The following is a 26,686-nucleotide window of genomic DNA, read 5'->3' as shown; positions in this document are numbered from 1 at the left end:
GGGGGTCGGCGGGGGGGAGAGGGCAGAGTTGAGCCGTAAAAGAATGGGTGCAGAGCCATGGGGGGACTGGTTGGGATTGGGAGCCGGGATGGAGGGGTGTTTAAGGATGAGGCTGCAGGCGAAAAACACATTTTGATCTGGTTGGAATAAAATACCCTCATTGTCTAGTGAAACCGAAGTTTGTTTCCTGGCCAGAGGGAGGCCAGGGCAGCTCCTCGGTGACTGGGAGGGTCTCTGTGCAGGCCGGCGGCAGAGTCTGTGGTTTCTGAGCTGTGCTGGCTGGGAGCCCAAGGGTTCCACATAAGGCATCAGGTCCAAGAGGAAATAATCGGCTGGTTGGAGGCCTCCCAGCAGCCCACAGAGAGGTTCATTTTGCAGATGTTGTGGGGAGGGCGTGTGGGGTTTGCACTCGGGAAAAGTGAGAGGCATTGGCTGGAATTGGGGGCGGAGCAGTCGGGTCCTGTGCAGATGACTCTTCCGGATGCAGCTCAATCCTGACCCACCCCCCCCCCTTGGAATTCCAGTTCTGCCCCTCCCCAGCTCTGCCAATGCCCCTCTGTCTTCCCCTCCTCCTTGGTAGTCCAGTTCTGGGCTCCCCTCTATCTGCCCCCCCTGGTATTCCACTCCTGCCTCTTGCCTGAGCAGGGACCAGCAGTGTTGTGATTATAGGGCAGCTGGAAGCTCTGGTTTCAGGCCGCGGAGGTGTTTCCAGCCTGATGGTTAGATGAGCTGTGATAAGGGATGCCAGGAGCGATCTCTGAGCAAGGCGGTTTAAGTTGACCTCGGTGCTGACATCCGGTGCATTGGTCCATCTGTTACGCTCCTGCTAGCCTGGCATGACGAGGGTGAAGCACCATGGCAGCGGAGATGGGTAACAGCTGGGCCGTGGCTGTGAACAGAGGGAACGAGGAGCCCTTTGCTGCCTTTCTCCAGGGGAGACGGCTTTGTTTGTGGGATCAGTTAATGGAAACTATTACAAGTCGTTCATTTTCTGCCTTTCTCCCCTTCCTTTCTTCTCGCTCCAGCTCAAATCTTTCCTGAAGGAATGCAAGATCGCCAACTACTGCAAAGCGATCCGGCAGCTCCTGGAGAAGTTGCAGGAAAATTCTGCCTACGTCGCCAGTAGGCGTCAGAAAGCCACCTTCGGTGTGGCCAGCAGGGAGGCTGTGGTGAGTCGGCGACTTGGATTTCGGTTTCCTGGAAAGACAGTCTGACTCCGCGGTGGGGGTTGAGACTGTGGCAGCGGGAGAGGGGCGAGGTCATGGAACTGGGCATGCCCGGGGTGGGTTGGACGTTTGCAAAACACCGTGGGCTGAGCTGGGCTCTTGAGCTGTAGCTGGCGAAATTCCCCGGCCGACAGCATCATGGAAAACATAGTCCCTAAATTACACCCGTTGTTCTGGATCACCAGAAGGATGTGTGCTCCTATTAGGAACGCTCCTTTTCAGTGGCCCCCGTCTGGGCCTTCTCCTGTAGAAGTCTCTTGCAGCTCGCCTGGCCCACTTAAGATCTGTGGAGGGCACCAGATGAGTGACAACTGGAGGAGGGACCTCACCTCCTATCTAGGAGCTTTGCTGGCTCCAGTCGAGGTGTGGGGGGGATAATACTTTTGTCGCTCAGCTGATTTGCAGCACTTTGTCATTGTAAAACGAGTGCCCTGGTTAGATTTTCCTTGTTCGCCTGGAGCCGGGACTCTAAGATCAGTCCCAAGCAATAAGCTTCAGGCTGAGAGCAGGACTTCTGGGCGTTGTGCCTCCGCGGCTGCTGGCCGATGGGCTCTGGGACGTTTCCCCTCCCTGCAGCCCGAGCCGTTGCGCGTCAACATCTCTACACGTTTGATGCTGAGGAAAGCCGCCAAGGCCTGGAGGAGCCAGTTTGCACTGGATTGTTCTGCTTTAAACCTTGGGGGCGGAGGGGAAGGGGAGCAGGTGCCTGAGATGTCAGAGGCCCTCCCCGCGCATTGTGGGGAATTGATCCCGGTGCAGGCTGTAGCTGCCGAGGGAATGCGCGGGAGGCTTTGGCCTCTGGGCTGTGGCTGCATTGAGGGGTTTTCTTTACAAATAAAAGACTGCTAGTGGGGACGATAAGGCCCAGGAAGGGGGCGGGGCTGATGGGTCCGAAGGGGCTTTGAGAGGTCTCGCTTTGCTCCCACAGGAGGAGCTGGGATTTTTACCATTAGCTTCAGTGGGTCAGGCGTCGCCTGCCTCTGCACAGAGCTGGCCCGGCACAGATGAGCTTCCCTTCCAGGCATGAGAAGGGTGTTCGTTTCCTGGGGCAGTTCTAGCTCCGTCCTCCCTGCTTGGACGTCCAACAAAGGAGTGGCTAGAACCGGTGGTGGTCATGGTCAGTTTTCTTCTAAATGGGCACTTGTCCGTTGGGAACTGGACTGAGACCCACCTGGCTCATTTCTTACAGGCCACCGGGCAGCCATTGGGTGCTGGCAGCTTCCCGTGGCTGCTGGGCTGGATTTGAACCATCGTCTAGTGATCAGAAGCTCCCTGGCTGATTTCTCACCCAATCTTTCTTTCTCGTGCCTTTTAATGTGGGCCTGGCTTAGAAGAGCAGCCCGTACAGAAGTTCTGTGAGTCTCTTCTGGTGGATTCTCTGGAACGTGAAGTCTTTAAATCATGTGTTGAGGACGTCAGTAACTCAGCCAGAGGTTAGGGGTCTATTACAGGAGTGGGTGGGTGAGGTTCTGTGGCCTGCGATGTGCTGGAGGTCAGATGAGATGATCACCACGGTCCCTTCTCTCTTAGAGTCTATGAGGCCAGGAGCGGGGCTGTGAGAAAGAGATGGTCTCTTTCTGGGCTGTGGGGTGAAATTCACTCCTATCTTGGCTTGACCAAGACTGACACCTGTTTTGCATGATTGTGGAAGAGGATGGGGAGGTGGAAATTCTATTCCATCATCATCTTACCCTCGAATTCTCTGGCTTCCCTACACTGACCTCTTCTTAGAATGGTTCTTGGCTGTGTGGTGTTGGAGATGCTGCTTCCCAGCATCTCTCCCCTTGGCCTGTAGCCTGTCTGTTCCAAGCTAGGCCCCCGGAGAGAGGGGAAAGAGGAGAGAGCATGGCCAGGGAATTCAGCTCAACGCTGCTTCCCTCATGCTGAAGCCATTAATTTTTATTTCTCTCTTGCTTGGGCCAGACCCTCTCCTGGGACCCATTCACTGCTGAGTCCTGGAGCATTTGAAACCCAGCTCCGAATCCAGACTCTCAGTTGCTGTCCCATTAACAGATTTTTGTGCGCTGTTGCGTTGGGCGTCTGGGGTGGGATCTTTCCCTTCCAGGCAGGGAAGGAGAGGTGAAAATATTTCGTCCCCCAGAAGAGCCCGTGGGGTTGGAGTGAGCTGGCTTTTGCCATTCTGCGCCGATGGGAATTGGCTGAAGCTCTGCGTTGGGAAAGGCTCCACCTGTTAGCGCTGGGCATGGAGCAGGAGTTCCACTGCAGACAAATTTATCTTCAGATGCTCAGCTGCGTGGACTGCAGGGAAATTATCCTTTCAAATCCTGGTGTATCAGCGCCAGGCCGCAGCAGCGTTGTTCTGGGATTAAGGGGCTGATGGAACTGGTTTTGAAGTGACTTAAGTATTCTTTGGTTCTATAAATGCCGTTCTGGATCGGACTGTCTTGCCAAAGGGATTAGGTTTCCCATCTGGAGCAAGGCTTTTTTCATTTTATTTTTTCCCCCTGTCGATGCCGTGACCACCCACCCGCTCTGCAGAGGCGGAGATTTCAGCCTCTGGGGCTCTCAGCGAGGTGCGGGGCCGGGTAAGATCATTCGCTGAATAAAAAGGGTTTCCAGCAACTATGCAATTATCTGCTCGCTCCCAGCAGCTCAGGCTGCAGCCCCGTTTATCAGAACAAGATAATTAATTTTAACACTTAGTTGCCTGCACAGCTCCTGGTTTATATATCGCACCTGCAGCGGCTGGCTGCTGAAAGGGACAAGAGTCAGTCTGGGCTGACCCCCGAAGTGCAGCAGCACATGGGCTGCACTGGGAAGGGTGGGGGAGCGCTGGATTGCCATGCAAGCTTCGGGGGGTTCTTGTTTTGTGAGTTAAAGGCATATCGCAGCAGCTTATGGTTCTGCTGTGCAGGGATGCCCGTGTTCCCAGCAGAACGTGGGATTGCTGCTCTCTGCACTATGGAGAGGCGGGAGCCATTGCCCAAGGAGGATCCGGGGGGAGGGGCGTAGCTTGTGCCTCATGCACGTTAGCAGTTGGTAGTGGAACAGCATTGCCCTCTGGGAATGGGGGGAGCGGCGGGTGCACACTGCAGTCCTGGGGGAGGGAGGAGATCATGGCCCATCTCATGCGCCTGCAGACAGTAGCCCTGCGCTGCCCCACACTGCCTTGCCAAGCGACGGCGTCGATTTCCGAGAAGGGGCAAGAACATGAGCTAGCGCAGAGGCCTGGCTTCCCAGCAAGGCTTGCAGTGCCCCTCTGCGTGTGGGTTGAGTTCACCCGCCTGCCTCCAGGCTCACAATGTATGTGGCAGCAAATCGCCGCCAGAGAGGGTGGAGGAAGGGAGGCCAAACATCTGCTTGTCTCCCTTGCCAGCAGGAGCAATTGAAAGCAAATGCTCCCTGGAATTCCCGTCCATGCACATGTGCCGGCGGGGGGGCCCTGAGTCGCACACTGCGCAGCGGCAAGCAGAGCCCTGGTACTGCACCCCAGGCCCGTCTGACCACCCACTGCCCGTACTCTTCATGCCACAGCAGGGAAACACAGCCACCCTGCCGAGGCAGCTGCTAACCAGCTCGCTGCAGAGCCGGGGGAATCCTGCCCCTGGGCATGGAGTAACTCCTGCTGTCCTGGGAAGTGCTTGTTTAACAGAGGCAGCATGTTTGAGTGGGGGAACGGTGGACTGGAAGCCACGAGACTGGTTCTCTCCCTGGCTTTGCGTATGACCTTGGGGGAGGGGGAGTGTCGCGCACCCACCACAGTGGGGTCCCGATCTTAGTTGGGGCTCTAGACGCTACTGTCACATAACAACAGTGACCACACAGATCAGACAAGACCCCAGCTCTAAGTCCTGTCACAGAAGGCCCCGCTCAGAGAACAGGCAAACTCATCTCAAAGTTCATCTTGGACTATTCTTAGCTTTGCATCCTGCTTAGAGGAGAGGATGAGAAGGGAGCAGAGAAAAGCAATCCAATGCGGGTTGGGGGTGGGGTGGAGAAGGATCAGGAAAAAATGGAGAATAGAAGGGGTGGAGTGAAAACAAACTCCGAGAGAGATGGAAAAAGGGGCAGAGAAAAATTCCGCTTAGAACTAAACTGTATCTCTAGGGCCTGCACTTTCCCCAGCTTGGCTTTTGGTTCAATTCATAGGCAGCTCTTTAGCAGAGAAAAATTATTTTTTAAGAGATGTGGATTTGTGGGGAACGGCTCTACAGGAATAAGGTTCATGCATGTGACTTGTTTCATGAAGACGTTTCTGCAGTCCCCGGGAGTAGTGAGTATCTGGGAAAACTTTGAGCTTCACCCATCTCTGCTATACTGCATGGGCCTAGATTATCTTCTTCTAAAGGACAAAGGGGGTCCGGCCAGGATTTGAACCTGTGGCCGAAGGGAGACTAGAGGTGTCAAACCTGATGCTTCAGTTGCTCAACTACCCTTTCCATCTTCGTGAGCTGCTTGCCGTGGGGGAGCAGCCATGCTGGATGTCTGCCTGCCTGCCCCCATCCAACTCTGAATCATGGGTGATGACTCACGTTAAATCTTTTTTTAAGTGCAATATTCCAGAGCCCGGGCTGCTTTGAGAAGCCGACTCCGATGCTAATAGGATTAATGCATTAATGAATATTTGACTGGGGGGAGCCAGGCAGAGAACGGTGCCTGCCGCTAACTCTTAACCCTGGAGCGCAGCATCCACCCCTGGCCATAGACTCCTTGGCACCGGTACGGGTCTCTGGTGCAGTGACATGAAATGCAGGCAGGGGAATTAGCGCACCGGGGCATGCAGCTATGTCTCTGCAGAGATAGCCAGCCTGTCTGAAACCAGGATAAACGTACTCTGTTCTGTAGAGGTTCTGACCCCGCCGCCCTCAGCCTGCTGTCTGAGCAGCTTCCAGTAGGTCAATAAGCGACGGGACTAACCTCCGCACCTCTGGTTCGTTCTGTCTCACCTTGACTGCACGGATCATTCTTCCACTCGGGGAGCGTTGTGGGTTTTCTTTTGGGTTTTGAATGTCCACTCTGCTGTGTTTGTATTAGAGAAGGCAGGTCGGAGGAGAGCGTCTGGGACGGTGGTGAGGTTTGTGATGGTCCTTGTGAGAGTTTGCTCCACGCTCTCCGACTGGCCCCCGTGAAAGCTCCATCTCTTGCGCAGCGAGCTGTGCTCGGCGCCGGCAGCTGTTCCCGTCTCCCTTTCGCTTGGGGACTCGGTTGATCACTGTGGTGAAAATGAGCTGCTCCTGAGACCTTTCCTAGCACAGACAGCATCTGCCATGGCCCTGGCTCTCTCATCCATTGTACTCGGCCTCTGGTTTATCGTGAGTCTCCTGATTCCTGGGGAAAAGGTGGAAAAGGGCAGGGAGAGTTCAGAGGAGAGCTGCAAAACCGGTGGGAGGGGCTTGGGAAGCAAAGGTTAGGAGACCTGGGAGAGGTTCAGCATAGAGAAAAGAGGGAGGGGAGAGCAAATGCATCCCTCCTGCCCCTCCCATCCTAAAGGCACCCTGGAGAGACGGGATCAGCTGTTACCTTCAGTCTGAGGGCTGGATCAGAAGTCATGGCCTTCACTTTCATCAGGGAAAATGTAGGGAACTTTGACACGAAGAACATCTGTGGCCCTGGAACCAGCTGCCGTCACAGGACAGGAGGTCTGAGACTAGACCTCCAATGGGATGGCAGGCTTAGGGCCAGTGTAATCGCTCTTGTCCCCATGCGGGCGGACGGGCTGTTTTGCCTGTCCAGGTTCTTGCACCATACTCCTTGCCGTGGTATCGGAGCGTGCTCCAGGTTTTATTAAAGCCCACACACAGAGGTCCCTGTGACCCAGGAAGCGTCCTGGACCAATCGGTGACTTTCTGTAGGAGCGATGCTGTCCTTAAAGCTGTGCTGACATCACGAATAAACAAGGGGGGAGGGATAGCTCAGTGGTTTGAGCATTGGCCTGCTAAACCCGGGGTTGTGAGTTCAATCCTTGAGGGGGCCATTTAGGGAACTGGGGTAAAAATCTATCTGGGGATTGGTCCTGCTTTGAGCAGGGGGTTGGACTAGATGACCTCCTGAGGTCCCTTCCAGCCCTGATATTCTATGATTCTAAGACCTTGGTCATCACCGTGCTGCTGGCACCTCATGGGATTGGGTTCACGGCTCAGAAGCAAGATGTTAAAAGAGCCCTGAGAGCTTGACACTGCCTTGGAAGCGCCCTGCTAAGGGAGGATGGCAACAACCACTTTGGGCTTTTCCATCTAACAGCCTGTCCCACTTAATGAAGAATGACTGACTTGGGTATCTTCTTGTTTCCTTGGGCTCCCCATGTCTTGCATTCACTGGTTGCCTGTTGCCTCCTACTTCGGTTGGAAGCTCTCTGGGGCAGGGACCATCTTTGTGTTTTGTACAGGGTTTAGCATGATGAGCCCCGATCCATGCTCGGCACCTCTTGTCCCAAATAATTAATAGTGCTGGAGGGAAAGAGAATTGCAAGCAGCTGAGATGGACTCGGTGTCTGACCCTCTCAACTTTTTCCATTGAGGTGCAGAATGAAAAGTCAAGGGGAATATTTTCATTATTTTTGGAATTCCCGGTCCATCGCCCAATGGAAAACAATAGATGTCTCTGCACACTGGACAGAACAAAGAGCCTCCCTCCATGAGAAGAGTTCCCCCCGCCCCGTGAATGTTCAGAGTCTTGGCTGAAATGCTCAGTTCTGGCTGGAAGCCAGGAGCAGCCCTGATCTGTGCATAAAGATGACGACTCTGCCACTTTTGCTGTTGTGACGAGCAGGACTGAAAGCAGAGTGGAGCTGTCTGACAACAGCCTGTCTGCTGGCCTGCGTCACCAGAGACCACAGCGTGTCTGTCAGCGTGTTGAAGAGCAGAGTAGATAACTGGCAAGCAGGCCTGGTCTCAAGCCACGCAGTCCAGAGCCGTATGTTTCCAATGCTCCAAAAGGGTGGTATAAACTTGGGGCCCATCATTACGGGAAAGGGATTGTTTGGTTTGATGCTGTTGTCCCTATTCTTGGGTGTATAATCCTAGTGTTTAAGGCCAGAAGGGACCACCAGATCATCCTGTGTATCACAGGCCACCAACACTACCCAGCACCCACAAACTAAACCCAACAACCAGAATTGGACCAGAGTATTACAGCCCCCAGAAGACTAAACCAGGATGTGCCACAGGCAGAGAATAGGAGGGACCGAGGTGCCCCAATACCTGAATTAAGTGAGAGATACTCAGATAATCCCAACAAATGACCTGCACCCCATGCTACAGAGGAAGGTGACCCCCCCCCCCCCCAGGCCAAGGTCAAGGTCAATCTTACCTGGGGGGAAATTGCTTCCTGACCCTACATATGGCGATCAGTTATTCCCTGAGCATGTGAGCAAGAACCAGCCACCCAAGGACCTGTGATGGCGAATGCTTGGTGCCACCTCAGAGCCCTGGCCCACTCTCTCCTGTGTCCCGTCTCCAGACGGGGCCATCACTGATGCTTCAGAGGACGGAGACTGAACCCACTGCCCCCAATAAATAGATTCCAGAACATTAGAATATGGGTGTGACAAGCCGGTTGTCATTTATTTACCAAAGTGCTGTTCATGGTGCAGAGACCATGGATGCACCTTCTTTTCCCTTCCCTGCTACTGGCCAGTTCCTGAGCTGGTGCAAATCAGTGTGGCCCCATTAAAGTCTTCAGTAGATACATGCTGGCTTCCACCAGCTGCGGAGCTGGCCTGCTGCAAATTAAGGAGCTGCTGTCTCTCTGCTCTCTTTATCTGTCTGTCTTAGCAATGCAATACTCTTTAAATGTACTTTTCCCCGGTGGACTCTGCTCTGATTGACACCAGCAGCCAGTGTGCTGTCGCATCTGAGTTGTGATGAGCTGCTCCCAAAAGGCCGACCTGACTTTCTTACAAGCAGAAGCTTGGTGTTTTCAAAACGATGCCACTGGAGAAGCTTATTTGAACTGCCACCTCTGCTCCTCTGCTGCGCTGCCGGTGCGTTCCCACAGACGGAAACAGAACGTGCCGGGCAGCTGCTCAGCGTGGGCCGGTTTTGCTTGTGACACTTGAGTCTGGATAATCCTCCTTTCCTGCTGGATCCTGAATGGCTCTGTGTAAACACACATTCCTGTCGCTCTTTCCCTTTTCCTCCCTTCGCCTGTTCCTTCTGACTGTTACCCACACCGATGGTCTCCCATCTTGCATTAGGCTGCCTTTCGCCATGTGGTTGTGCAGCACCTCGGGGCAGTCCTGTAATATAGATGACAAGGTTCCGATCTGGGATCTACGGTAAAGGGATGCTGCCAGGTTAAAAAGAATGCATTTGAATTGAACATGCCCTCTCACCGATCATACGCCAGATTTTAACCATCTAATTTCCTTTCTGCTATTTGAGACTGACTTCTCCTGTTTCTCCCTTCTTGGACAGTGAACATAGGTTAGTTAGTGAATCTCACGTTCTGCCTTCGCCGGGCTGTGATGTTTGGATAACAGACACTGCTGCGGGATGTTTGTTTAAAACTAAATACTTTAGCAATAGAATAAAAAACAAACCAGGCAAACGTCTGTCACACTTACGCTTTGCAAATGCGGGTGGGTTTTTTGTTTAAAAAGCTTCATACAAAACAATTTTAGGGGACCAAATTTGCGCCAACAGGTCCCAGAAATGAAAGGAACAGAAATCCCGCTGAAGTCCGCCTACTGTGTCCGTCTCTCTGTCTCTTCTCCTGCAAACCCATGGAGTACGAGAGGCCTAGATCTGGGGCCAAGAGCTTAACAGTTGGTTCCTAAATAGAAGTGAGCCGACTTTCAGAGCTGCCCAATGAGTGCTGCAAGTGCTCAGGACCATTGAGGATCAGGCTGCTTCTGTTAGGTGCCGAAATATGGATTTAGGAACAAAACGTTTAGGCCACCAGGCTTGAGTCCTCTGGCCTGAGGTTATGCCTGAACCCCACTGTCCCATGTGCTCTTGTGTGGAACAGCCCCCAAAGTCCCTGGTGTGTCTAGCCTTCCCCTGCAGATCTCTTCCTTTGCCAAGCCCCCTGCGCTGGTCTCCAGGGCTGTATCTCCACGGTGGATACGAAGGGTAGTCGTTTGAACTCTGGAAATTCTGGCCCTTACAGTCAAAGTGACCAGTGATTTTTGGGCTGCCCAGCTTGGCACCTAAGAGGGGGGTGGATTTTGGAACGTGCTGAGCGCCTGTGGATTGGGCCCCTTCCAGGTGTTTCCCGCTGAGCACCCAAAACTAGCAGTCACTTGGGGAAAATCTTGGCCCTTGTCTTTATGTCAATGGGTACGTCTACACCGCGGGGGGAAAAATCCCCAACAAACCCTCAGCAGTGAGTCTCTGACCCTGGGTCTACAGACTCAGGTGTGGACTCTGCCACTAAAAACAGCCATGTAGATGTTCCTGCTCAGGCTCTGAGACCCATCCCCTCGCCGGGTCTCATAGCCCGAGCTCCAGCCCGAGCGGGAACGTCTCTCTGGCTACTTTTAGAGCCCGTGCGAGCCCGAATCTGTCGACCCAGGTGCCGAGATGCGCTAATGCGGGGTGGTCTGTTTTTTTCCCCCCGCTGTGTGACGTACCCCATAATGCTATGTGTGATACTGTGGTTACCTTAAATGACTCTTCTGAATTCACACTTCGCCCTGCCCTTGCAATGTAGAATCTAGGTTCCGAGGTGGCTTGTGTCTGCTTGGAACAGGACCTAGGACTGCGGTCTCTGTCAGCCTAGGGCCTGCTCCCTCCGTGGCTGTGTTACATAAAGCCTGCTTTGACTGCCTCTGGTCCTGGCTTAACGTCTGTCTCCTCCCTCCCCCCACAGGAACAATGGGAGAAGCAGGTCAAGGAAGAGGGGACACCTCTGACCAAGTATTACGCTCAGTGGAAGAAGCTGCGGGAGAAAGAGATCCAGCTGGAAATCAGCGGCAAGGAAAGGGTAAGGGCCGCAAGTCACCGGCTTCACTGGTTAACTGCAGTGGGAGACCAAAGAGATCCCATGTGACGGTTGCTGAGCAAAGCCGGCCCCTCAGCAGCATGGCTGAGAAACCTTTGCCCTGGAAGGGGGAGTGATTTGGGGTGCTGCCTGGCAGAGAGCTTGATTGGGCGGCCCCAGCCAGTTAAACGCTGAACGGCCTTCAGCTCCCTGTTCAGCCTTGATGCCTGCCTTTGCCAGGATCCCGAGCCCAGTGGCAAGTCTTTGGACCAACTTCCTGGCTAAAGTGTCTTTCCCAAGGTTCGTCGGGCAGGGATGAACCGCCTCTGACAGCTGCATTGTGCCTGGGTAGGCTCCTGTAGCCAGCTGACGTCCCGCTGTGCTAAGGGCAGTTATAAGCGGAGATGAAGCCGAGTTATCGAGTTCAGACCTGGGTCCAAACTTCTCCCAGGTGTTTGGCTCAGGGGCTTTGCTTGGCTCCCACCTTTAAATATAAAGCTGGGAGGCTGCTCAGATCGAGTGCCTTTTATTCTATGCACTGATTATTTGTCAAAGGGGATAGTGGGGCTGAAAGAGTCATAGTGGGCATGCAGCCGCCTCCCCAACGTAGTGCAGTGGGCAGGATCCCGGACAGAGAGTCAGGACGCTTGGGTTCTGTCCCCAACTTCGCTATCTACTCACTGGGACACCGAGGGCAAGTCATCTCACCTGTCTGTTCCCCTGCGTGTAAAACATGGCTAGCGATACTTGTCCTTTCCTGTAAAGCACTTTGGAGTCTGTGGCTGGAAAGAGCTGCAGTGGGAAGTGCTGTGGGCGATGATGGTTTGGTTCCGCGAGTGAGAAGGAGGACTCGAACGGAGGGTACGTCGGGCAGCTGGCTCTCCCAGCACGCCTCCTCGTAATCTTGGGAAGCCTATTCCAGATTCCCAGCCTATTGCGGGCAGCCACTCTGCACGCTGAGGGTTTGAGGCCCAGCCATGTAGCGAATTTTGGAGATTCCCGCTTTCATTACGGAGCGAGAGGTTCCTCTTTGGGCTGTTTATGCACAGGGCCAGTTAAACATAGCATCCGGCGCCTTTCATCAGTAGACCTCAAAGTGCTTTGCAAAGGAGGCCAGCGTCATTTATCTCCCTTCTACAGATGGGGAAACTGAGGCACAGAGGAGCGGCATGGCTTGTCCAAGGTCAGCCAGCAGCCAAACCGGGAATAGAACCCAGGTCTCCTGATTTCCAGTCCAGTGGCCTGTCCACTAGAGCACCCTTTTGTCTAGTACAGGGCTTACCGGGAATGCATGCGAAGGAGCCAGGGATTTGGAGTGTTCTAGGAAGACTCTGCCAGGGAGGTGGTGTGTGCAATAGAGTCGTTGTACGGAGCACCTGGATGCAATAACCTTCTAGCACATCGAGGGTGCTGATTTAGGCCCAGGCATGGACTGCAGCCGTGGTGTTTTAGACCTTGTGCTGGTGCCTGCTTAGCGCACTTGCAGCCCTTTCCACGTAAAGAGAGCTCTCCCGTTGCCTGGGCAATCCACATCCGTTAAAACCACCATCCATCGCGTTAGCGAAGCAGAGGAACGTGGCGGGACTCCTGTCAAAATAAAAGTGGCATGAAGGGAAAGAACAGCACAAACTGCTGTGCCGTAGAAGATCTCCGCCCTTCAGAACAGGAGGTTTCCTGACACTGGTGGCTTCAGGGCAAAATATGCTGGGCTGCTTTGCAGTCTGTTTAGCCGCTAATAGCTCAGGGGAAGGGGGGCGAGCGCTGATTATATAGCTTTATAATGCACCAAATTGCTGCAGCTGTGATGCATCCATTTAGAAATTCCTGCAGTGAATGGGACGCGTGACGGCCGCTTTCGGCAAATTCTTTGTTCCCCTAAATGGGGAGCCCTAGAACTGCTACTGCCAACGGTCTCCCGTGAACGTGCGTTAACTCTTCCTTTCTCCCGGGCCTATTCCAGGTGTGGTATGGGCCTGGCTGGCCGGCCGCACCTCTGGAATGAGATTCACGTAGCTCCTGTGCTGGGTATGCCAATCCCGTTGCCTTAAAGGCAGAATAATGACTGGGTGGAGCGTAGGAAGAGTTCAGGGCAAATACTTGAGTTTGAGATTGCCAGGGGGAGGGCAGGGGGGAGCTTTGAACCGCGCTTCATGTAACTGCCGTTGGAGCCCTTGAATTGGTTTATGCAAGCAAATGTTTAGCTCGTTGCTGTAAGACGAGTGTTGAAGCAATTAACCGATAGCCACGACCCCATAATCCCTTGCCGAAAGAGGATCTGGAATTTGAGATTAAATCCCAGGTTGCAGTTAGTCGCTGCCGAGTTAAACATTGGTGCCTAGTTGTTGGTGAGAGGAAAGAGCCTGCTGCCTGTACTTGTCGGAGGGGAGTCCTTTTCAGGTTGTCTATTAATTATTATTATTATTTGTATTATTGTTACACCCCAGAAATGGTCTAGGACCCCATCATGCTCGGTGCTGTACAAACAGAGCAAACAGATGGCCCCTGTTTCCAAGAGCTTAGGATTTTTCCCCTGTTGTTTTCAGGGTTGCTATATAATTGTCAGAATTTACTGGAGAGGTCGTTTAAAACCCCCAGCACCCTAGGGTGCAGCCTCAGGGCATGGCAGCCAAAGGGGCTGGTGGAGGAAGGATCAGCTCTTGGCAGAGTAACAGGCATATAAGCTTGACGCTCCTTGACACGTAAAGGAATTATTTAGGGACCCACGAACTGGGATCGGGGACTGAAAATAAGTCCAGTGGGCTGGATAGTCAGCTGGTGCAGATCGCTGTGGCTCCATTGCAGCCCATGGAGCTGTGCCGATCAACACTATCTGTGGGGCAGGCCATCTGCCTGTGTCTCAGAGATGCATCGGAGGCATGTCCTAGTGCTGCCGAAAGTATGACTTTGTGAAACAGGGCCAGCCACTCTCCAGTCTCTAGTCGTGAACCGGGGTGCAGCTTAGCCAGCGGCTCCGAGCGTTTAGCAGTTCTACAGCTCCTCATTTCAGAGGTGGGGACGCTAGGCGGAGTGGTTGGTTTGTTTTGCAGCAGGCATTTGCCAGCCTCAGTCGGGCCTTTCCTGATGGCAGAGGGGAGGAGCGAAGGGTTGGGGGTGAGGACAAGAAAAGATCGGAATTGCCTGTATCTGAGCAGTGTATCCTGGAGGGTAACGGTCTAATGCGAGTTGGCAGCTGTCTGCTGGTAGGATGCGGTCATCTCAGTTCTCCCCACCCGGGTGTCATCCGCCTACACGGAGCGGAGAGGGGTCAGATCACGAGAAACCTGTCCCCCACTCTGCCTCGGGACTTCCTTGCTGACCTTGCAGAGGTCACTTGGCTGCTCCATGCCTCTGGTAAAATGGGGTGACCCGCCTCACCAGGCTAAGATCGTTGTCTGAAGCACGTTGAAATCCTCAGTCGGAAAGGCTGTGCAAAAGGCAAACCCGCCTTACGTTAGAACAGAGCCAGAGGAGGTGTCTTGGGGGAAATCAATCTTTGCAATGGGGTGCGGACGATCAGGAGACCAGATCAATGGGGAAACAGATTACAGTGCTCCTAGTTAGCTTGTATTTGTCGGATGCTGTAGAGGGCTATCTAAATGCCAAGTGTACCTGGCCGAGAACTGGGGGAAGGGGGTCACCGGATTCCCTTGATGCCGCTGGCTCTTGGTTTTGTCTGGTTTTCCCTCTAGATCGCTCTGTGGAACAGGGCGGCTTGCCCTGCACTAAGCCAGCCCTGATTACAGAATGAGCCGCACCTGGGCTGAACCAGGTGGTCCCCATGCAAAAAGAGCAGAAAGCTGCAGTGAAGGGGGGGAGCCCAGGAGCCTAGAGCTAGGTTTGCAGATACTGCAGGGAGCGAAAAGGCTCCTGCAGGGCCCAGAACCAGCAGGTAAAACGCTGAAGAAGCAGGAGAGAGTGGGAGGAAGGTCTCCAGGCAGGGAGGCCTGGCAGAGACAGCAAAGGGCCGGCTGGATGAAGCCTGTGTGAGTTTGTGTTCAATTAATCAGGAGAGAGAGACTGAATTGGACTTGAGGCCTACTAGTAGGGGGTTTCTTTGAACTATCTGGGGACTGGGAGTTGTTAAAGGGCCCTGAAGGGGGGAAAACAGAGGCAGGGTGCCGCAGGGTGACCTCTGGCTGTGAAGCGGTGGTCAGGTCATGAGGACATGCCTCTTACCCTCTCCTTTCCATTTATTATTATTTATTGTTTGTATTACGATAGCGCCTCTGAGCTCCAGCCTAGAGCTAGGACCCTGGTGCGCTAGATGCTGTGTAAACCCAGGACAGAAGATGTTCCCTGCCCCAAGGAGCTTACAGTCTTACGCTTGCTGGGGATGTAACAGCCGAGTCAACGGGTGAAACTCTCCAGGGTGGGCGAGCACAGGGCCAGTGCCAATCGGCCCTTAACTATGGCATTGTGCAAATTCAGCAACAACTTTCCCTGGGGGAACACATCAGTTAAGGGGACAGTGCAGAACGAGAGTCTGGACACAACTGCTGCTAACCTCAGACCTGCCTACGTAGCTAATAGCGTGTCTGCCTCTTTCCCCTGCTCCATCCCACGTGCAAATGCTCTGCCTGCCACTCCAGGCACAGCACTCAGCCTTTGGAAGCTGGATCTGAGGGCTCACTCGTGTCAGGACCACAGAGTAAAGCTGTCTATATGCTAATATGATTAAAAGGGTTGAGCTGGGATGCTCATCTGGGGAGCAGGAAATGGATATAATGAGCAACCCCAGGGCATGGCGGGGGACGATTGAAATAGTTGACGGGATGTGGTGGTGGTGGTTGGCTCCAGGCCAAGCCACAGAGGGTGGGAGGAGACCTCGGAGATCTTCGATGCTTTCAAAGTCACGCTCCAGGGAGAAATTCGCCCACGGGGCTATAAGCCCCCAGTGCAGCAATCTGGATGGAATGGGGAGCACCCCTTACAGGCGGTTCGGTTTGGGAGATAGAATTTAGCATTGAAAGCAGTGACCGCTTGCAAATCCTGCTAGGAAATGGAGAGCTGTGACTTGCCCAAGTGGGGCTGGTCCTGCTGGTGCCAGCCCTGGCTTTCCCTGCCCACGCTAGGGGGTTACGCTGCTGCAGCTACCCCAGCGGCTAGCCGTTGATGGGTGACAATGCCTAGAAAAGTGAGCGAGGATTTCCCGGGGCAGCCGGGAGCGGCGGGGGGTGAGGCTCCCCTTGAGGGGGCTCCTGCAGCGAGGGTGAAAGGGTAGCTGGGTAAAGCCGGGGACATGGTCAAAGGGAAGTGGTAGGGCTTTGTTTCAGTCCCGAAGGAGCGCGGGATGAATAGACAAGAGGGCAGGGAAGGGTGAATTTTCAAGTGAGATTTCAGAAAGGCCTGGCGCTGCCTGAAGATCTCCGTGCTTTGAATGGGGCTGTTGTCTCCCTCCGTGAGGGCTGCTGGCTTAATGATGCAGCATTGTGCTCCCCGGCGGGATGCTGAGCACCGTGAGGCCCATTAGGGCTGAGAAAAATCCACGTCCCATTAACGGCCATTGAAAAAAATCAGCCTCGTTCTGAGGTGAAACTGGCCTCATCTAACAACTCTGACCCGGCTGCCTGATTCCCACCCCAGCTCCCCAGCGGTTTCTAGCAGCACACGGACTAATCAGCGTCATGGGAGTCTGAAGAGGCTGGCTCCCAAGCTGGGCCGGCCCCAGAATTACCACTCACTGCCCCTGTCTGAGGCACACAGCCTGCAGCTAGACGGGAGTCTGGGTCTGCATCCTGCTTCTGTTGGCTTCCGGTCTCGAAAGTGACTAGTCATTTGGGGGGGGGGCCGTAATCTTGGGGAGGGGGGGGCAACTTGAGACATTGTAAAGGAGTTATTTTCTACCAGGGTGGGTGCTCGGTAGGTTCCCAAAAGGGCCTCCTTTTTAAGGTGTCTCCAGGTGGGCACCCCAGAAATGGTCACGAGAAATCCTGAGTCATTTTTGAACACCTAGGCCATTGTTGTTTGTCCCCGACTGAGCTCAGGATAGTGCCAGGTGCTGAGCAGACCCATAGTAAGAGACGGTCTCTGCCCACAAGAGCCTACACTCTCAAGTGTTGTGCAAAATGTCGATTAAAATGGCTTCCTCCCCTTCGTTTGAGGAAGCAAACTTCTGCGCAATCGGGGCATGGGGTAAATTTTGCTCCAAACCAAGATCCATTTCCACTTAAACCCTAGGCCGGGCAATGTACCCCTGGGAATAGGCCCATATTGGAGCTCATCATGCAATGAGGGGAAAAGATAAAACCATAAATAAATAAAGATATCCTATCTCCTAGAACTGGAAGGGACCTTGAAAGGTCATCGAGTCCAACCCCTGCCCTCACTAGCAGGACCAAGTACTGATTTTTGCCCCAGATCCCTAAGTGGCCCCCTCAAGGATTGAACTCACAACCCTGGGTTTAGCAGGCCAGTGCTCAAACCACTGAGCTATCCCTCCCCAAATTGATTATGAAATGCAAAAATCATCAAACCTAATGTTTAGCTCCTAATTTGTCCCTGCTTATGTTATAAAAACCTGGTCCTGGGAGCGCCTTTCATTCCCGAAAGACTTTGCCAATCTTTGGAGGACTGGGAATGGGACTGAAATGCGAGATTGAGCTCCCCTTGCCCCCCGCTAACCCTTTGAGTAGCTATGTGATAGGAAACTGAGTCTTAATAAACAGCTGCTGCTCAGCATGGAGTGGAAGCTAACAACATACTCTGGAGGTTGGTATTGGGACCAGAATGCGGTAACGTGTTTATGACTGATGTAGTGTAGGAAGTTGATGGCTTTCCCCAATAACAGGGTTTACCTTAATAAAACGGCAGAGCATTGCAAGGAAGTCCCAGAGGTTTCCAGTGACGTTGGGGAGTTGGGCAGCATGATGTGTTTGTACAGTGCCTAGCACGATGAGCGTTCGCTCTGGGGCTCCTAGGCGCTATAAATAATTATAATAGCAAATGAAATAGTCACTGGGATCAAGGTAAGGCAACGCTAGTTTAAACTTCACGTCTGTGCTGAGACTCGGGCATGTTTCTGGGTAGTTTGGCGAAGGCGTCTTCCCAGGCGCGCTGCAAAAGATTGAGGGTAATACAGAACGGCACAGAGCCAGCTTTGAACCCTAAGGGCCCTGTGTGTTTGCACGCTTACTTTGCACACAAACACTCCTGTATGCACAAGTCCCCTGCTCTGTTTGCACGCCTGGCCGAATGGGCCAGTATCTAGTGTTCTGCCTGGCCGTTGTGGGCTATGTGGAAAGTTGGTGCACAGAGATGCACAGATCGCAAGGCTGAAAGCCAGCCCGCTTTTGTTTTTAGATCGGAGGCAGTGATGCAGCCTCCTCTGGGCTCCTGGGTATACTTTGAGGGTAGTTCTGCACTGCAGTCGGGGGGCAGCTCCTGGAGTTCACTCAGCTACTGGTAACAGTGAAGCTGTGGACACATGGGCCAGCTGCCCGAGTACTTCCCAGGGTGCAAGGCAAACTTCACTGCCTCTGCTGACGCTCGTGCTGCCATGGCTTCACTGCTGCCCGTCCTCCAGCTAGCTAGATTGAAGCTAGCTCGGGTGTGTCTACATGAGCTGCAGTCAGACACTTTGATTGCAGTGTAGACGTGCCCTCAGTTGTCTTGCTTCAAGCAAGATAGAGAGGAGACTGATGCAGAGGGAAGGGGCACGAGCAAGACTTGCCCATAGTGCAGCCTTGCAAAAGTCCTGAAAAATGTAGCAGCCCAGACACCGAATCTATTTGCTTTCCCTTGCGGTGATGGTTAGAAGGAAAACAGTGATGTTCACTCGCCCGTCCACAGGAATCCTGCCTGCGGCCGGAGTGGAATTTTGCACGACTGGGAGATTGCAAAGGCAAAAGAGTATCTCAGCTCGAAGGGGCTGACTGGGTCTGTGGAGCTGACACCCACTGCGGGATGCTGCCCACATCTATCCCATGGCATGTTGCGGTGTTAAAGCCAGTCACATGCTGCTTTCTCTGCACGTACTTGAAACACAGGTGACTTGGGAGATGTCTGGAGGGGCTGCAGGAGAGCAGGCCACACCGTAGTGGATGGGGAGGTGGGAGATCATTTAAAACCAAGACCCTGCAAGTGGGTGGTGGTTCAGTCCTGTCTGGCCAGCCTCTGACCTTCAGTCCTAGTGTTCTTGGTCATTGTTTGTGAGTGCTCTGCTCCCAGAATCAATATTGCCCAGCTGGGGACCACAGCAGTGAAGCCAACGAGCTGGAATTGGCTTTTGGATGAGATGCGCCTCTCTCTCTCTCTCTGCTGAAGCTGCTTTTGTATCAGGAGAGTGCTTCACCGCCTCTCCTAACGTGTTGGATCTCGTGGAGGCGCTGAAGTGATTCTGCCCAGAGATGAGCGCCTCGGGGGTGGCCTGGCAGGTGGGAGCTGGGAGAATTATTCCCAGAAGGCTATTGAGCGTGAGTGGTTCCCCAGGAGGTGTGTGGCCAGGCCCCAGCAGGGCAGCTGGTGTTCGGAGAGCAGGTGGGATTTGGTTTGCAGAGTTGTAGAATTGAAGGGCAGAAGGGACCACATCTCCGTCACAGGCCACCACCCCCTCCCCGCCTCCACACACTAAACCTGGCACCCAGAATGAGACCAAGGTATGACAGCCCACAGGAGACTAAACCATTATGTGACACACAGTGAACAGGAAGGGCTGAGGGGCAGCAGTGCCCGAAGCCCCTGCAGTGGTAGGATAGACCCAGATAATCCTGGCAAGTGACCCACATGCTGCAGAGGAAGGTGGAAAAACCCCCATGGTCACTGCCAATCTGACCTGGAAATTGCTTCCTGACCCCACATACAGCAATCAGTTAGACCCTGAGCATGTGAGCAAGAACCAGCCAGCCAAGCACCCGAGAGAGAGGATGCTCGGTGCCACCTCAGAGCACTTCCCCATCCCGTCCCGTGTCCTATCTCCAGCTGTAGCCATCTCTGATGGTACAGAGGAAGGATACAACCTCCGCCCCTCCGCCCCAAAACCATAGAGGGGAGGGAGAGGAGGGGGAGACTCTCTTCCTGACCACTGCATGTGATCGTCCAAAGCCGTGAAGCATGAGACTTTAGGAACATCTGACACGAACCAGAAAGAAGCCCCCCGGGGCTGCCAAGCCCTGGCCCCCCATCTCAAGAAAGCCTATCTCACAACCCTGTTCATCACTTTGTCCAGCTCTCTCTCACGATTAATTAGTTTGCCCCACACCACCTACTGGGAGGCTGTCCCAGGACCTCACTCCTCTGCTGGTTAGAAACCTTCTTCGAATTCCCAGTCTGAACTGGTTCATGGCCAGTTTATCCCCATTTGTTCTTGTGCCAACATTGTCCTTTACCTTAAATAGCTCTTCTCCCTCCCTGATGTTTACTGCCTGACATATTTATAGAGAGCAACCAGATTCCCTCTCAGCCTTCGTTTTGCTAGACTAAACAAGCCAAGCTCTTCCAGTCACCTCTCAGAAAACAGGCCCTCCATTCCTCTGATCACCCTAGCTCTTCTCTGCCCCGGTTCTAGTTTAAATTCATCTTTCTTGAACATGGGTAACTAGAATTGTACACACTATTCCAAACGAGGGCTTACCAGTTCCTTGTCCAATGTCATGAACGCTTCCCTATCTCTCCTGGAAATGCCTTGCCTGATACATCCTACAATTGCATTTTTGTCTTTTTTTGCAGCCACATCACATTGCTGGCTCACAGCCATCCTGTGAGCGACTAATACACCTAGCGCGCTCTCCTCCTTTGTCACTTCCAAGTGATGGGCCCCAAGCTTCTTGCAGAAATTCTTACTATAATTACACTCTAAGTGTACAACCTTACACTCTGTGCTACACCACTACCTCAATATAACGCCACCCGATATAACACGAATTTGGATATAACGCGGTAAAGCAGTGCTCCGGGGGGGGAGGAGGAGGGCAGGGCTGCGCACTCCAGTGGATCAAAGCAAGTTCAATATAACACGGTTTCACCTATAATGCGGTAAGATTTTTTGGCTCCCGAGGACAGCGTTATATCGAGGTAGAGGTGTATTACGTTTACTGTCACTCCAGCTCTTCCTGTATAATATTCCGATCCTCCTCTGTATTGACGATGCCTCCCATCTTTGTATCACCAGCCAATCGCATTAGCACGCTCCTACTATTTTTTTGTTTTGTGCGAAGGTCATTAATAAAGGTGTGAAATAAGATCGGTTCCCAGGGCCAATCCTTGAGTAGCTCCACTAGTAATTTCCCTCCAGTCTGATAGTTCACCTGTCAGCACAACCTGTTGCCTTCTCCCCATTAGCCAGTTCCTTACCCACCTCCAAATTCTTAACCTAAGGCCCCCCCGCCCCCATCATCTCTAATTTAACCAATCATTTCCCGTGTGGGACTGTCGAATGCTTTACTGAAGTTTGCATTCAGATTGTCCTTGCCCTGGTGACCTGAGCCCTTGCCAGCAAATCCCCATCCTTGCTGCTCTCGAGGAGGTGCAGAGAACAGGGACATGGGGTGGATTGCTAACGCTAAACGGCACTGAAGGGGCGAACTGCTATTGGCGGTCTCAAGGCTGGGCCCGGGGCTAACAACGGTGGAAGCTGTAGTGGAGACAGAGCTTGGGCATCTTTACCTCTTTGTCATTTAATCCTGCTCTGAGGGCTAGGTGATGCTGATAGCCAAAAGCACCTCAGCCATTGTCTATAATATGGCTTCCACCATGGGATGGCACTGATGGAGAATTACTGCTTCTTAGCTGGCTAGGGCAGAGGCAGCCTAGATCGTACCTTGGTGAGCAGTGACCAGCTGAGCTCTTGGGGCAAGCGAAGCTGTAAATCCAGTAGCTAGAGGCCAGATCAGGTTGTCCACCCACATAAGGCTGGCTAGTCACCAGGGCTACACTTTTTGAATTGTGGGGGGCCGTGCAAGGAGTCACATGCATAGCTTTTCTTGCCTGGAAAGCTGCAATGGGCCCATTTCCTGTGGAGGGACCGCTGCCAGCAGTTGTTTCGTGGTGGGGTCACTGGAGTGGCACTGCTTGGCATGCATTCGTTTACCTTTGGAGCTGGTTTCTGGGCATGTTTGCAGGCGGCATGTGCAATAGTCCTTTGCCGACAGGTCATGTGGATTTTAGCGGCAGTGCGAAGCTGCGGTTTCGGGGTTTAAGCTCAGCGTTGGACGTTGGCTTGCAGACCGGGGGGGGCCTGCGCCACAGCTGGAAGGCAGAGACGGTTTCGAAAGCTGATTTCATTGTTTATTGGCCCATCTAGCTCGACGACTTGAACCTCCCAGAAATCAAACGGAAGCGGCTGGAGGACAGGAAGGAGGACGACAAGAAAGAATTCAAGGACCTCTTTGAGCTGGACAGCGACTCCGACGGGGAGAGCGGTGGATTCGCTGTGCAAGGTATGGGGCTGGTAGGGGTTTGATTGTATATTGCAAAGAGGGGGGGCCAAATTCATCCACGGTGGAAGATGGTGTACCTCCGACTTGGAGGAGCTGCATTACAGGTGAGCGTGGCCCAGCAGGCTTGGGGACATGGAGAGAGAGTGGTGTGGGGTTTCCTTTTATGGCTTTTCAATCAGCATAGGGAAGCTCATTTAGAGCCTTTCATTTTGCCCCCATATCTTTTTGCTTCGCCTCACTCCAGCTCATTCTGGAGTCCCCACTAGCCTTCATCTCCCTTCCTGACCCTCCACCCCATCCCCCAGCACCTTCCTTTTGCTGCAGATGCTGAGCCTTGCCAGCGGCTCTCTGATAATCCAGCAGCAGGGGGCGCTCATCGTAAGGTAGTGCCCACTCTTTCAGATGTTCCTGTGGGATGGCTAAGATTCAACTGCTGTAAGGAGTTCTGCGGTAGCTCTTGAACGCAGGTCTCTGGTCCTCTGTGTCTCCCTATCCCTTCTGTACAATGGGAATACTAGCATGGCCTGCCTCACAGGAGTGTTGCGAGGATAAATACGGTAAGATCCATACCAGAGATAGGCCCAGCAATTGCTGGTTTCCAGAACAGAGACTGTCTTTGAGAGAAGGGTTAACACCTCCCAAACCCAGCACCCTTTCTGTCCCTGGGATCTTTTTAGACAACTCTTTAATGACTTAAGGACTGCACGGGTCTTTGATGGGACAAGAAAGTTTTGGTCTGTAGAGAAAATAGAGTGGTGTAATTCATGAATTAACCACTAGGGGTCCGCTACAGAACATGCTTAAAAACTCCAGTGGACAACTCAGAAAACTGTCAAATTCTTCTTTTAGAAAGTCTTGTATTTATCTTGAATTTTCTGATTGTTCTTGCTAGGGGCATTTTCATCAAAACAGGCTATTTTTATTAGTTCAGGAGCTCACCTGGCCTTCTTTCTTGCCCCCCGCTTAAAGTTCTGACCTCCCACATGGGATCGTGGTTATGATGTGTCAGAGTAAATTCTGACATTTGCTGGGGAATTAAGCCACAGAAGTTGATGAAATCCTGGTTTCGTTGCAGGTGTTCCTAATAAAAAGGGCGGGAGGGAAGGTTCAGAGAACTTTTGCCACATCAGCCACATGTTTAAAGCAATGGATTTTGCAGGTGTCCTTTGTAGTAAAGAGGAACAGGAAAAATCAAATGCACCACCAGAATTGGTGAATATTGAGAGACCTACAGCTCTCCCCAACACTGGGCTGGAGCTTGTCATGAATGCGTTATGAGAAAGTCTCGGTAGTTTCCAAAGGGTCAATAATATGTGTAATTGAGGGACTGGGGAGTGGGAGTCCAGGACTCCTGGGTTCTAATCCTGACTCTCCCACCAACGTGCTGGCTGCATCATTGGAAAAGGTCACTTAACCCTGAGACTTATTTTCAATATTTCTATAAAGTGCTTTGAGATGCTCACATGAAAGAGGCAATATCAATGTCTGATGATTGGAGATATACACTATACGGCCATCCCTTCATCTCCTGGTTCTGGCCACCTCTACCAACCACTCCTGCTTTTGCTCTGGCCACTTATCTGCGCACCAGAAAACCCGGATGAATGCAAAGCTTTACATGGTACAGTGTGCTGCACAGGGTAGAGGAGATGGCTCTGAGATCAACATAGCCCCCCGCCCAAAGTGAACCACACTCCGCTGCAGAGCTGTGGGGGCTGAGGTGGGTATCTTGGGAGAGGAGCATAGGACGCATGGTTGAGCCTGTGAAGCCCGGCGGCACACTTCCCTGTGGAGAGTGGTGGGGGAAGCCTGATAGACCGTGGCAGGCTGGCGATGTGAAATGAGCTGTTGTCCTGACACGTTTCAAAGCCCTTTAGACACCAGTCATCCTCCCTCAGAAGATGAACAGGAGTGACTGCCCACACTGAAATCTCTGCGCAGATCCACCAGGGCCCTCAAACGCAAGTCTGGCCTGTCAGCCAGAGTTCCTGGCCCAGCCTGCTGTGTTCCCCGGGCGGTGGGGGATAGGGAAAAGCACCGAGTCCTGCATAATGTGGGGCCAGTCTAGGGAGCAGCAGGAGGCAGTGGCCCACTGAAGGGGTCTGCTGCGTGCCGGGGAGTGCAAACACTGCCAGCTTCCACCTGGGCAGCGCTTGGCGGAGGCAGTGAGAGAGCGTTAGCTGCCTCCTTACTGCAACAGTCTTGCCCTGCTCTTTATTTCTGAGGTAAGAGCAGGTGCCCGGGCAGAATGGCTAAGAAGTGACTGCCCTTAAAGTCTCCTCCAGTGAACCAACACCCTCAGCAGGCGTCCCCAGCAGTACTAGGGCTTGCGTACACCCCCGAGCAGCCTGGGCCACAGTCGCAGGGCAGGGCCTGTCCCTTCCTAATAGCAGCAGTGTTCCCACATCTTACCAGCCGTGCACCAGCCCCGGCCTTTTATTAGACTCTGTGCTAACAAGCAGAACGCCATTGACGTTTGTATTGGCTGGTTGATATCAAGTTATGATTTTGGCTGGCCAGAGAGGAGCACGACCCTCCTGGCTTGGCATACGCCTGGCGTGGAATTTTCAAAGTGGTCGAGGTGATGTAGAGACACATCTTTCATTCGTTGTGCTTTGAAAATTTCAACCCAGACTTAATCGCTCATGTCTGTCTCAGAACAGGAGAGCAAGGAAACTGAAAAGTAGCACATTTAAAAACGGATCTAAGGAAATGGTTTTTCAAACAGCATATAATAGGACTGCGGAACTCATTGCCACAGGATGTCGCTGAGGCCAAGAACTTACCAAGCCTGGACCTTTATATAAATAACAAAAACATCCAGGGTTATAGTTAATGCTAAGAAAGTAATATTGAGAGGAGATAAAACCACGTTTCAGGGTTTTAACCAGCCTCTTAACTATTAGGGATTAGGGCAAGACTTCATTGGGGGAGCTTTTACCCTTCAGTGGCCAACTGTGGGGTTCTTGCACTTTTCTCTGAAGTATCTGGTGCTGGTCAGTGTCAGAGACAGGATACTGGGGGAGATGGACCTTGGGTCTGGTCTGATCTGGTGGTCCCCCTGGTTGTACTGTGAGCAGAAGAGAGCCCTCCCTCACCCACCCTCTTTTTTTCCTTAATTGACCGTAGCAGCATTGGCAACTGTCTCAGCATGTCTGTGGCTCACTAGTGAGATGCAAAGAGCTGGACTAGAATAGAAATGCTTCCCATTCCTAGCCAGAGACGAGGCGTTTGGCATGGGAACCCCCTTCCCTGTTGACAGCATCATCATCTTTCCATTTGTGGTTCAGTTTTGCCCAGACAGATCCCAGCCTGCATTCAGCCAGTGGAAAATCAGCCGTTAATAGCTAGGAAATTAGCAATTTTCTGTTAATTAGCTGCTGTTCAAAGCCCCTCTCTCCCCCACCTTTTTTTTAATTAAATATTGCTGTAGTTAAGTGCTCATTAGGGTTTACAGTGACTATAATCTCCCTGGAATAGGTTAGCATGGAGAACAGCAAGATTCCTGGGGTTAACTACAACTAACTAAACTACCTCGCTTGTTAACTAATGTCTAACAAATGTCAGGGCGGTTGGGGCACAGGAGAGCAGGTTACTGGAGAGGTCTGTCCCAGTGCAAACAGTTCACTCGCTTTGAAGAAGGCTTAAGATGCAAAATGAACAGTAAAGGACAATCTAGTCCAGGAAGTAGCAGGGGAAAAGTATAGCAAAATACCAGCCTCTCGCTCTCATTCCCAGGCCCTGTAATCAGAAAGCAATTAATTGCAAAAGGAGAAGCGTGGCTAATTAGCGTAGCAAATGAATAACTTCACATGCACAGCCACAAAATCCATGTTGTGTGTCTTATTAGCGTTCCCCACTTCTAGGCTGAGGTAGGGGAGAGGACATGGCTGCTTTGATGACACCAACCACTTATTTCCACTGCTTCCTTAATGACCTGGCAGTCCGGGGGTGAGCCCCAGCGCAGCATGCTCCCGTGTGGTGCTTACCCTGACGGCCTGGACTGGCACTCGGTAGGAGTGTGCCCCTGAGCTGGGTTAAGCAAATACGTGTTTGCAGGATTGGGGCCCCCGAGTGCCCCAAAGCTGCCGGTACAGGAGGCAGGTGGACCCTGAAGAGCGAGGCTTTTGCCAGGCATTCATGATTGTACAGCGCAGCTGATGTTACACCTCCCTGGGCGCTGTTCCCTGCGGGGTGTGGCGCTCT

The 26,686-nt window shown here is 52.8% G+C and overlaps 1 protein-coding gene across 1 annotated transcript in view; it reads left to right on the top strand.

Moving 5' to 3' along the window:
- Positions 1–26,686, top strand: part of NOC2L (NOC2 like nucleolar associated transcriptional repressor) — an 83,720-nt gene that overhangs the window by 43,651 nt on the left and 13,383 nt on the right. The window contains exons 15-17 of the mRNA XM_054009062.1: positions 1,026–1,169; positions 10,998–11,111; positions 22,345–22,480. Coding sequence (XP_053865037.1) covers positions 1,026–1,169; positions 10,998–11,111; positions 22,345–22,480 — 394 coding nt within the window. The remainder of the gene's footprint in view (positions 1–1,025; positions 1,170–10,997; positions 11,112–22,344; positions 22,481–26,686) is intronic.

Source organism: Malaclemys terrapin, chromosome 19 (genome assembly GCF_027887155.1).
Source record: "Malaclemys terrapin pileata isolate rMalTer1 chromosome 19, rMalTer1.hap1, whole genome shotgun sequence".
NCBI lineage: Eukaryota > Metazoa > Chordata > Testudines > Emydidae > Malaclemys > Malaclemys terrapin.
Note: the sequence above shows the minus strand (reverse complement) of the source record. Positions and strands in the feature narration are given on the sequence as shown.